The sequence below is a fragment of the Tachypleus tridentatus genome, chromosome 6, assembly GCF_004210375.1.
Source record: "Tachypleus tridentatus isolate NWPU-2018 chromosome 6, ASM421037v1, whole genome shotgun sequence".
NCBI lineage: Eukaryota > Metazoa > Arthropoda > Merostomata > Xiphosura > Limulidae > Tachypleus > Tachypleus tridentatus.
This window is the reverse complement of record NC_134830.1, coordinates 18,036,916-18,049,844: the sequence shown is the minus strand read 5'-3', so window position 1 is coordinate 18,049,844 and position 12,929 is coordinate 18,036,916. Positions and strand designations below refer to the sequence as shown.

Genomic DNA, 12,929 nt, shown 5'->3' with positions numbered 1-12,929 from the left:
GGCACAGAGATGAAGTCACATGCATCATATCTGTCTTTCTCTTATTGATGGATAAGTAAAATATGATGATTTATATCAGATGCATGTTCAAATCATTCAATTCCAATAGGGGGAAGCAGAAGGGTTGTGGAATGCATAAAGAAGAAATTGCATATAGAGAGCAGCACCACATGAGAATGACTAACATTGTGAGAGGAGGGAACTATTGTATCAGAATATAACTTACTTAACTCTGTATGTTAAACACTATCAAACTTTCTGCTTTTATCTTCATCAGAATGACAAACTAAACATAATCTTGGAAGCTATGTTAATACAAATTTCAAAAGTTACTTTAATCTGAGCAAAGTCTTAATCCAAGGCTCACCTGTCAGTTACCCTTAGAAGTTTTGAATCAAAATACCGATAATCATCAGTTTCTTGCAAAGATTTCATTTCCATCAGTGAATCTACAACTCTTGTAATAGGAAGGTTCTAAAAATATAATACATTAAAAACTTAATCATAAGAGAAATTCCTTAACATATGTATTAGTGTTAAATTATTATAATACTAAATTTCATTTTCACCAAACGAAACATTCTTTAAATGCATTATTAACAACATAGCAAACTATAAAAATAATCTAAATATTTTCACTAAACAAGTTTTATCCTCTGAAATGAATAGCATTTGAAACTTACTAAATATTATAAAAGATTTATCTTACTGTATGGTTTTTCCTGGGCAATGACTTACATGTTTTTTTAAAGCAATGTTTTTCACTCCTTCCATTACAAACTGAGAGCCTTGCGACAAAAGTTTAGAAAACATACTGAAATGATAAATGTTTTCAGGAATGAATCAGTGACATTTTGAAAGAACTAAGAAAACATAAAAATACAACAATCTTAGAACTACTAAAAACTACCAAAAAAGATTCTACTAATTTTTGCAAGAACAGAAAATATAAAACACTTTACTGCACAGAATTTCTTTTTTTAATAACAGTACTCAAAATCTTCTGAATTATTTAGTAGAATATTTTATATTCATAAAACAATATACTAATCATAAATTCCAACAAGAAAAATGTTAGTTATGTTCATAAAACACTAAAATAATTATACATTCTAGCAATAAAACACATTTTATCAAAGTTAAAAAAGCAGTGATACATTTTAACAACTAGACAAATGTTAACTACATTCATAAACATTAAAACAGTCATGCATTTCACCAACATGTTAAAAACTGAAACAGTCACATATTCTTCCAACTAGAAACATATTAGCTACCATTTTTGATCACAGTTAAAGTGAAACAATTAACTGTAAACACAGATCCTACATTTTAAAAGACAACTAGTTTATTTTATCAATTGAGTGATCCTAATATAGAAGTGTTATACTTACTTGACTGTTCTAGTTCCTCCACCAGCATACTGACTTGTGTTTAAAACCATCTTATGGTATGCTCTAGAGTAATATAATATGTATAGATAGATAAATTTTTACTTAATTAAAAATAATAATCTCCTAAAGAACTTCAAATTTCAGTTAGTGTTTACAGTTATCAACAACTCTATACTAGATTGTCTCCAATTATACTGAATGTGAAATTACCATCTTCAAACAATTTTAGTGAACAGCATCCATGAAATTATCACATGGTTACACATGAAAACACTAAATAAACAATTATAATATTTCATAAAAAGCACTTTCTTATGGACAACCTTTCTAGAGAACTTCAATGTTTTGATGCATTTCTAATAGTTTTAATCAGTTTCATATAACAACATCAATAATCACTCCTGATCCAAGTTCTCTATGTATATTACACTACATAACACAAATTTTGTTCCTGGATATTACGTGTTATTTCTTAATTACTTATGTTGCAAAAGTACAGAAAATGACCATTATTCCCTTCAAACTTTGCTTTTGTGACCTGGATAATGAAATTTAGAAATTAACCTATTTTCTCTGTAAAAACAGGCAAATTTGCACATTTTCATTTACATAAGGTCTGAATAAAACAATATATGAATCAGGATTTACATGTATTTATACTAACGTTATACAAAAATGTTTAAAAGTGAGTAGTTTTTAGAGATTTGCGACTGTACTATAAATCACTTTCACGTGTTAGCTCCCAAGAATAGTCTCCCATCATGTTTTTGTTATACATTCCCAGGTCACAAAAGCAAAGTTTGAAGAGAAAAATAGGTTTTTTCCATTTACTTTAGGCATAAGTAATTGGGGAATAACACTTTCTATCAAGGAACAAGAAAAAGTAAAAATTTTGTTACATAGTGTTATCAATAAACTCTTCATCAAGTGGACTACAGTTGTTCAATATGGTTTGAAAATAACTAACAAGCTCATATAAAAATAATACAATGAAATCAAAGTTTTATTAAAGATATAATAAGTAAACAAGTGCAAGCTTGAAAGTTCTGCAAAACAAAAAAGCAATCAAGGAATGAAAAATTATGAGCTTAAACTATACAAGGTTATAGCATTATGAAATGGTGGGATAACTTTTCAAAGGCAACTTTAGACATGAATGATAAAGTGAATGAAATCAGTAAAAGTTTTTATGCACAACAGAAAAGATTTCTGAAGTTAAATCTCATTGTACTTTTAATTTTGGACAAAATGCATAAGAAATGCAAAATTTTTCAATTCTTAGCTAGCTAAAACTCAATTTATGCTAGAAAATTTGTTAAGTGAACAAGTTGAATTATGTTATAAAGAACTTATTAAAAACAATCTGATTTTGAAAGTTTCATTTTAGAATGTTTTTTAATTGTGAAATCTACAACCCCAATTTTTTTCTAGATTCTTCATTGGCAAATTATTTTATTTCAATATTTACTTAAGTCCCCTAGGAGTGAGATGAGTCTGTAATAGAACTCTGGATTTCAGAACAAGCTGGATTTGAATTCAGGCAATCCTATAAAATATTCCCTGAACTATTAACTGTGCACAAATTATAAGAGTGACAGTCTGGTAGGTTGTAGGGTTCTGCTGACTGAATGCCCTCCCTCTGTTTACCAATAAATTTAAACATGTTCATTCTGTTGCATATATACGTCTCAGATCAAACTTACAGGAATTTTCACATACACTGGTGGGTAGACTTCATAGTTATTATACACTTCAGTGATCATAGTATGTGAGACTAATATGAAAGTGCAATAACTAACCTAATAAATGAATGATCAATGATCTACTGTGAAGTAATCTAATGAATAAATGGTAATAAAATACTTACAAAAATTTTTTTCTTTATTTCACTAATTCAGGTAATTTTAAAATCTCAGAAAGTAACCATTTAAATAAATACAGTAAAAATTTAAATAGTCTTTAAATTATAACTAAAATAATCTGAATGCTTAAAAATCTTACTTCCATCGTCTCATATACTGTAGTGGTCCCAAGTCACATCCTGCATCTTTCAGGGCTGTGGCATACTGATCAACCTCTGCCTGATTATATATGTAATAAAAAACATACTGGTAAGTACTTTCAAAAGTTCAGATTTATTTATATCCTCAAAATGTAAAGTTATCACAACTTCAGTAAATTTATGTCACTGAAATAAACTGAAATCTAGAGTTAGGGATAACAAACTTAGAAATACTTAGCCAAACTGTGATTAAGAACAAATTTATGATATAGTATCTAGTTTTAGCTTAAATAAATTATATTATTTGATCTAGTTTTATAACTTTTGTCATTAAATTTCCTAAATTTTGTTGTGATACTTTTTTGAAAAACATTTTACATTTACTTCTTGTTTTTTATGGATCAAAAAGTTGAATATTACTCATCTTGTCAATTTCAATTTCATTAATTTTAATTAACATATTTCTTTTGATACTTTATTTTGCCAACTGTGCAAGTTATCACTTCAATTATAAATCACAAAAATGCTGTATAAACTGATATAACTATATCAGAGACCTAAGACCTGCCTTGTCAAAATACTGTCAAATTAAAAATAGTCATGGTCTAGATCAGTGGATATCTAATAACTAGTGTATTTTCAATAAGTTATTGTATTTATGTGCCTTGTTTCAAAATAATAAAGTTATCACTTTCGTAAATTGCTAAAACATTTCTTGATATTACTTACCTCCTCTTATTTATAGCTATTACTTGATTACCAGGGTTTTTTCTTTGCCCATCTAAGCATTAATCTGATTTTTTATTACTTGCTCCAGCCTTTAATACACCACTTAATTTTCTTCATAATATTTGACTCCACCTACCTCAATGCATCCTATATCCTGATACTGTACATGAGCACATACTTCTGATAATGTTATCAATTTTTTTCAACTGACCCAATTTCAGTCTCTAACACCAACCCTTAGTGGGAAGAATGTGTAAATAGGCAAGTATTATTTTTCATTTAAAAAAACAAACTTCCAAAACACACTGACCTCTTACACTTATAGCTGGAATCTCAGATAAATAAGGTGGAGGATCCAACAAGGGCATTATCCATACAGAAAGGATCTAAACAGATCATGGGTGAGTCAACAGAAGATTGGTTCCCTAGAGAGAGAAATTGTGGGTGAAACTATACATAAGTGATCATCACTATAGTCCAGCCCCACCAGAAAGATGAGGTACCATTACTTGGGGGTTGAAACTAATGAGTTTTAGTCCCTGTACCACATGTTCTTGGCTAGGGTAATTGAACAGTAATGCTATATAAATACAGAAATACTTGAGTGGATTCAAACCACAGAATAATACATTCTGAGCCACCAGAATTATAATGAAAAAGTAAGAACCATCAAAGTGGAAAACCATCTCCTTCACCTGAAGAAACCTGAAAGGCTAAGTCCTACTTCTACTAACATCTGGGTGAAAACATCAAAGGACTAGGGTAGGAGGGTCCCCAACTTTGCTCTCTTTTCCAAGGGTGGAAGAATTCACTGAAATGCTTTATACGAAAAGCTTCTGTGCATAACTCCAGTGAGTGGATGCTGGGTATGGTAAGGATTACTTAAGTTAACTAGTAGAATCTGGGAGTGTAATGCACAGTGGGGAGCCCTGAGAAACAGTGCACCAGGTGAACCACATTCTCTAACCTTGTAAAAGCAAATCATCTTCAATTTATTAAATCTGATGATTAGCAAGGATGAACAGGATCTCTTTATGCTTTACTTGTAAGAGGTGGTCTTATGGAACACCTCATTTCTACAGAGCTTGTTACAGAATCAGTTTGATTAAAGCACATCTGCCTAGGCAACACTCACCATAGAGTGGAATCCTGTGAAAATGAAGTAACCTTGAAAGATAGCAATGAAAATACTCACCTGTTTATATAATCTAGCCAAAACAGTTAACATAGCTACAAGGGGTAGGCAAAAGCCCTTAAATGAAGACTCTGTCAGACTATGCAAATAATGGAAGATAAAAGTATTGCGAGAGGCCTACGTACCAGCTCACACAATGTTCTCCAATGGCAATTCGACTGGGCCACTGATAACATAGAAATCCAACAAATCTAATGAGATATGACTCACAGAAGAGATTCCTCACCTTAAAAGAGAGCCCAGAATAAACAGTAGTCATTTAGTATCTCAAAAGCCATTAGTGTACACAATAAAACTCCCAAATCACTCATCGTATATGAAAAATATTGAAATATGATTGATACAGAATTGAAATATAGTGATCAGTTGAACTGATGAAAAGGAATAATCCCCTTCCCTGTCTGAGTATACTAGGTAAGAAGAATTGGTCTGAAAACATCAGTAGAATGATAAAATGGTCTGTGGGCAATCAGTGCAAACCACTCCTAGTGGCCAAGGCAAAAGGCTAGCAGCAATGAAAAATAAACCTTTAGATAGAGGTGATACATAGAATATGAGAATCAGGACACAAACATGTAATGTAGCCTCTATATATCATGTCAGTAACTGGAATGGTTGTTGGAGACAAAGGACCTCAAGCAACCTAAGGAATCAGAGTACTAGGGATTAGAAAGATATTTAGTTGCTAGTATTGAATGGAAGTCAGTAAAGCAGCTGCACATACAGGGCAAATATGGAAAGTGCAAATTTGCTTGTCAAAAAACCAGGTCAAAATATGAGTTATACACCACTTCCAATATATGTGCTATTTCTACTGAGAAATGTCCATCACAGGATCGAGAAAAAAAACGAAAACTAAGACAGATACATACTAACTCTAAAATTAAATCCCAATGCCATACCTATATGCCTGAAGCTGGAACTTCTGTGTAGCCAGCTGAACTTTGTTAAATCATGGCTGCCTCCACAAAATGGCCTAAGAAGAAGTGGACACTCCTGAAGGTACCACACAAGTATAAACCAGGATGCAGCCACCAATCAGATGCTATCAATTGGTCCAAACAATGGCTTGTAACAAAACACAGTTAATACCTTGAGTAACATATGAATTGAAGAGAAGGTCTAGAATTATAATCCTATCCTATCTTGACTGAATGCATCCATTACTAAAGCCCAAAGATGAGGTATTGGAGACAAAACTGCTAGTAGTTGGATGTTTCACTAAGAAGTTAACCCCCCCAAACAGTTCAAAATGAGAGCCAAACCAATATGACCTTGTAATGCAGCATCTATTCTATTGGGAGAATGTTTTGGTTGAGAAAAATCTATCTGCTACAGCAGCCATCACCTGTGGAATATGGCAAGCTAGTTGCATGGCATGATAAAAGTGATTCTAAGAAAGGAAGTCCAAGATTTGGAAACAAAAAACCCTAGACAAAGTAATTCTTGAATCAGAAACATAAGGCACCAACATAAGATTGTTAGATTGAAGCCTAATGATTTACCCCATAATAAGTTCAGACCAAAAGGCAAATGCCTTTGGAAGACAAGGAATATTAAAATGATGTGAAAGGAAGCCTCATCATCCATGTGTAACCCCTGGAATTCCTGACTTTTGATACATGCACCTCATTCCTAAAGCAAGGCATGCTTGAAGAGATGGAACTTTGGATGAGGGGTCAGTATAGAACCCCTTATCTTAATAGCAACCAGACTTAACCTCTCAAGACAGAAAAGTGATACCAAGAAAACTGGAAAAGCCAGTGAATTGGGGAATGTATACCTTATGGATCACAGAGAATTGAAATATTACCATAGACAAAAAAGATTGATGATGTTACATCAATATTTTGTCTTCCCAGGCCAGACAACTGACAGGAATAAAACCTCAGAAGAACTAGCACAACTCTCTCACTACCCTCAGACCAGCTAAACACTGAAAGCCACAGAAATGCATTCTAATTTACTAAGATATGTGAGAAAATGAAAATCTTCAGCTTGAGTGAATAACAGATGTGAAGATCTGAACACCTGTAGTGTTCCTGAATCCAAGGGTATGAGTACCTCTTGTCCAGAAATAATTGGAGTCTAGCCCCACATACACTGAAAATGTACAATAAACATCAATGCCACTGATGGTGATCCAAAAACAACAGAATCCATGGATAAAGAAATAATCTATTTTGGGTACGAGTGTATCAAGGAACTTATGACAGGAGTCAGAACCCACAAACAGGGGCAGAGCTGAGATCCTTTGTAGAAGATGATGAAATTCAAGATGCTAATGACAACAGGGATGAAAAGAAAATCTAACAATCAAACCAAAGTACATGTTAACAATGGTTCCAGCTCAAAATGTTTCTTATAAGTGTAGTATAACAAAAACAAAAGGTTAGAGTACAGTTGTAAGTCTATAGATGTAAACCTGTCCCACCAGAGGACGTTAATGTGTTCAGGTGAAATAAAAAATTCCACCACAGAACCCTGAAATCCAAAGAGTAGATTTATTATGTGAAAGTTGGAACATGCTTCCATCTGTACCCCAAGTTGGCTAATTCACAAAGTTTCATAACCTTGTCGGATAAAGCATAAATGTTCCTTCAATGAACTGATAAGTAAACCTCACTGCATGAACCACAATGCCCATGGAAGGAAATATAAAGCTAAACATTTGCTCCCAGACAACATGGTGCAGTCTCAAAAGCAACTGGAAAAAACCCAAAACACCAACACTCTATGAACCAACTGAAAAAAACAAATCAAAGTAAACTTATCCCAAAGTGACTTCATGTTTGTGTTGTATTTCATTTAAAGACTGAGTTCAAACATTGACTGAAACAACATTTTTTCAGATAAGTTTGATTTGTGAGAGAGAGTTTGGCTCTCTGCTGTGTCCACTATATGGAATCAAATCATGGCTTCCATTGTTGCAAGCCTGCAAACTCATCAGTGTCCCCACAGGGAGACTGAAAAGCCAACAAACAAAAAAGAAGGTGCAGGAAAGAGAGAATCTAAACTCTCTCCAGAAATGTCAAAGATCACTCTCAATTACAGATCCAGAGCCTCCTGAAGGAACACCATGGAGCTAAACATATCCCTCATCTCACTGCTTACAGTTTTAACTAAGAGTGAACCCTCAACAACCCAACTGTTGTGCAACACTATATATCAAAGATGGAATAGGAACAATGCAATTTGCTTCCATAACAAACCAAGATTTCACACCATGAACTAGCTGAACAATCAATAAAAAACTATTTTATTAATCTCTTTACGAAAAGCAACTAGGTAGTGTTAAGAACACTGAAAGCATCATCAATGATCATAGTGTAGGAAAACTCATAAATGCTTTGTTGATAAAAATGATAACATTATCTAAATAATGTCCTTATATACAGTATCAGGATATAGGGTGCACTGACATAGGTGGAGAGACAGGGCAATTAAGTGGGTTATAAAAGATTGGAGCAAGCAGGAAAAAAACAGGCAATACTTAGATTAGCAAAGGAAAAAAACCCTGGAAATATAATAATAGCTAAAATATTCATTATAGAATCCTTGTCAGTTCAAAACTGTTCAATTTCTGTTAGAATTATAACTTTTACTTAAATATTGAAATAAATACATGTAAATGTGCGCTCAGCATTTGAAACGTTATTTGGCATTTTTCACAAAAAGAAACTAGGCTATTTGTGTCAAACAACTGGTGAAAACATAAATTGAAAAGTCTATAAAATGTAAAAATAAGTGAAGTTAAAAACTAAATGTACAAAAGTCAAATGAAAAACACAAACAGAATTAGAAAGGCCAATGGCTCAAAAAAATTTAAAAACACAAGTTGTACAGTGTCATTATCACCACTGTCCAACTTCAGGGGTAAACCCATAAAAACATGTCTAAAATGGTGCCAATCTTCATGATCATAATAACAACACGGGCTATTGCTATTTGAGTGTTACCAAGGCCACAAATTGGTGGATCAAACCCAGATAGAACAATGAGTTAAAAACTGTGACCAATGAATAGTCTAGTCAGGACAACTTACTTTTCCAATCCTTATGGAAACAAGAGCAACAAAATATTTAATATGAAAACTTGTGTTATCATATTGCTCACATCAAGTCGACTGTGAAGCCAAATCTTGAATACAGGCATAGATGTGGCAGCACCAGGACAGATGGACTTAGTTGAGGTGTCAACAAGCTAATTACCACAAATACTGATGTGGCCAGATACCCAGAAGAACTGGATAGAAACAGAAGATAAAGCAAAACAGGCAAGTCCATTTGAACATCAATGAGAACAAGGGAACTCACATGGAGGGATTCCAAGGTTAGTAGAGTTAAGAGTCAGTGTAAGTAGTACAATCTGTGTACTGCATAGCTTCTATGTAATCCAGAGTGAGAGAAATGGCATACAACTTAGAAGAAACTGTAGAGGCAACCCTATGAGCAACAACAAATCATGGCTGAGCACAGACAAACCACAGTTGTTATAATCTTCAAATTTATTTGTTTACAGAGCTATCAAATAGAAAATCAGACTCCTTCTGCCACACTCACCTGTCACATTCTTTCTTTAGTAATTTGCTAATAGTTCTTACATTTAATTATATACATTACCTATAACCAATAGAAACTCAAGATTTTCATCTATCAAGTGACTTATTGTATAATGTTATGTTCTGAATGCTTAAGTGTTAATTTCGCTCAGAATATGAATATCATTCCCATGTGAAAATTAACAACTAGCTTGGATGAATTTGTAATGACTCTTGTTGCAGAGTTAAAGTCAGAAATATTTTGAGAGGTACGGGAATTTGTCTACTTTTTGCATGTTATTATTCTATATTGTTTGGTACATTATTTAATTAGGTAAAAAATTATTATGTGCAATAATATGAAAAGTATAAAAAATTAGGATTAACTCCTCGACAATCAAGACCAAGAAAAAAATTGGATAAGCATTTTATTTCTTGTTTTTTCATATTTATTCTTTAGTTATTATTATGAAAGCAATTAGAATGCAAAAATAAATATTTCTTTGGGTTAGTTAAAACTAGATTAGGTAAAATAAACAATAATAATAATATTCAGTACAGTGCAAAAGTATTAGGACAAAATAATATTTTGCAATATTTTTTATTTTATGTGGTTAATTTTTCCATGCCATTACAGAATGTAAATTTCAACACTATGGTAATGCTTCACTGATCCATGTTGACAAGTGAATAAGCCAGAGTGCCATCACTTATCCTTCTTTAGAATTCCCATATACTTATACCAGGGCATGTCATAAGGGTTCTGCTTGAATTAATATACTTGGTCAAATTTAAGGTCTGAAATAAGTGTCATTGTACCCCATGTAGTGTCTTAACTATATAGAAAGAATCAAGCATATGGTAGTGGTATATGCTGGAAAAAATCAATTTAATAGCACTCCAAAATAAAAACAGTGTTTGTTTGTTATGTTACAATCCAAAAAGTGTATAGAATTGTCAGTAGAACAGAGAGTTCACATGAGAGCTTTATATGATGCTAGATGGTCTCTGATAAAGTGCTGCAGATTTAAAATGCACCCCAAACTCTGGCAATTACATCAAGACCATGAGATTGAAACAGGTAAATTTAAAAATAGGAAAGGAAGAGGCAGAACATTTAAACTCAATGACACTGATGAAAGTATCTATGTTTAATCAGCCTTTGGGACAGAAAGAAAACTGCCACTGATCTCAAGCATCTAACAAATTACAGAAAAGTGTCCACATCTACAGTATCAAGAATACTCAAACTAGAATGAAATATTTAGTCATGTGACAGTTATAAAAACCTTTACTTCTATCTCCAAATATTACCAGGAGACTGAAATTTGCTAAAAAGTACACAAATTGGATCATTGATGATTGTAAAAGTGTGTTATGGATGAATGAATCCAAGTTTAAAATATCTGGTTCAAAGGGTAGGTTGAATATCCAGTGGAAGAATGGTGAAATATACTTACCTCAGGGCATAGCACCTACCATGAAGGATGGGAAAGGCAGTGTGATGGTTCTGAGGTGTTTCTCTGCTGAAGTGACAGAAGGCTTTGCAAAATAGATGGAATAATGGACTGGCACAAGTAGAGTCAGATACTGATCTGATCTACCACAGCACAATGGTTTGCATATTACTAGTAAAGGATTCTACTCTCAAAAAGATAATGACCCCAATCACCCCTCAAACTTATGCAAAAATTACTTTGCTAAGAAAGAATCTGCTGAAGTCATTCCAATGATGCAAGGCCGCCCACAGAGCCCTGATCTCAACCCAATTGAGCAGATCTGAGAAATGATGAATTAGAAACTTAACAAATCAAAAGTCACTTCTAAAGAAACTTTATGCGAGTATATTAGAGAAATTTGAAATAAAATCCCAAAGGACAATTTGAATAAATATGTTGCAAAAATGTTATTAAAACAAAAGGGGAACATACAAAATATTAATTGATTGCTAAACTCGAGTACTTCCAATGAAGTTCTGTTGTACTAACTATGAAGATTAATAATATTTTGAGTTTTCACCTGTGATTTACCTTTTATTATTCTTTGAAAGTAGCCTGAAATCTAATTTTTGACTTTGACCTAACACTTTTGCACAGTACTGTAACAAAAGTATTTTACAATCCATGCAGCTTGAAGTAGCTTGTGGATAATATAAGTCGATAATGCAACATGAACTACACATTCCTGAAGTGATTTACAACTTATAATTGCAGGAATAGTAGTTAGAGATGATTCAAGGGGCAGTCAAAAGGCCAATGAAACAAAATTTAATTATAAATATATGTATACTACTAAGAGTCTAATGCTACTTAGGACAAGTAAATGTAGTTTCATGATACATTTTCTTCTAGAAAAAAAAAAGGAAGATAATCTTGATTTTTAAAATTTTTTTGGGGGGTGGGATTACAAGATCAGTCATATTAACCAATCTTGTATAGAGTTAGGGTAAAGAAATTAAGAGAAAAAATAGTTCGACTGAAAACAGACATTGGAAATGCATTTAGGAGGTTTTAGAGATTACACAAATGAAACTGAGGAATTTTGAGATTAAGAAAAGCATATTTAATCTTACCATGGAAATCATTTTGCACAAATATTACTCAAAACAAATACTCAATATATTAGAGAAATCTTTAGTTTATTAAAAACACTTCTCTAAAAAATAAAATTTTTTGTATGTGAAATGCTAACTATGTTTCTGAAAGACTTCCAAATTTCCTGAAGATATATACACTATCAAAATTTAATTGCATCAAATCTACAAATACTTTATATGTGTATAAGAAATGGTCAGTCAAATTGATGAAGCCCATATGCAGCATTAACAACACATTGAAATTAATGAATCCACTCTTTACCATTTGCATATCCATTATTTTGTTAGTTTATCTGTTACAAACAAATACTTAGTTAGATAAACCTCCCTAAAAAAATGCAAGTAGAAGCCTTATTGTAAGTTTGTGACTGACAAGAGCTGATAAGTAATACACTGCTTTATCTTTGAAATGCATAAAATGTACAAAAGTAAAATAAAGTTTAAATATTTTAAAATTACATGTGATTTTTCAA

General features: G+C 32.5%; 1 protein-coding gene across 2 annotated transcripts in view; it reads right to left on the bottom strand.

Annotated features, from left to right (window-relative positions):
* The window catches only part of Slh (sec1 family domain containing Slh), a 74,063-nt gene that overhangs the window by 12,343 nt on the left and 48,791 nt on the right, over nt 1-12,929 (bottom strand). For both annotated transcript variants that reach the window (XM_076503541.1, XM_076503539.1), the window contains 4 exons: nt 3,396-3,475; nt 1,395-1,457; nt 739-814; nt 368-474 (listed from right to left, as the gene is read on the bottom strand). In XM_076503541.1, coding sequence (XP_076359656.1) covers nt 368-474; nt 739-814; nt 1,395-1,457; nt 3,396-3,475 — 326 coding nt within the window. The remainder of the gene's footprint in view (nt 1-367; nt 475-738; nt 815-1,394; nt 1,458-3,395; nt 3,476-12,929) is intronic.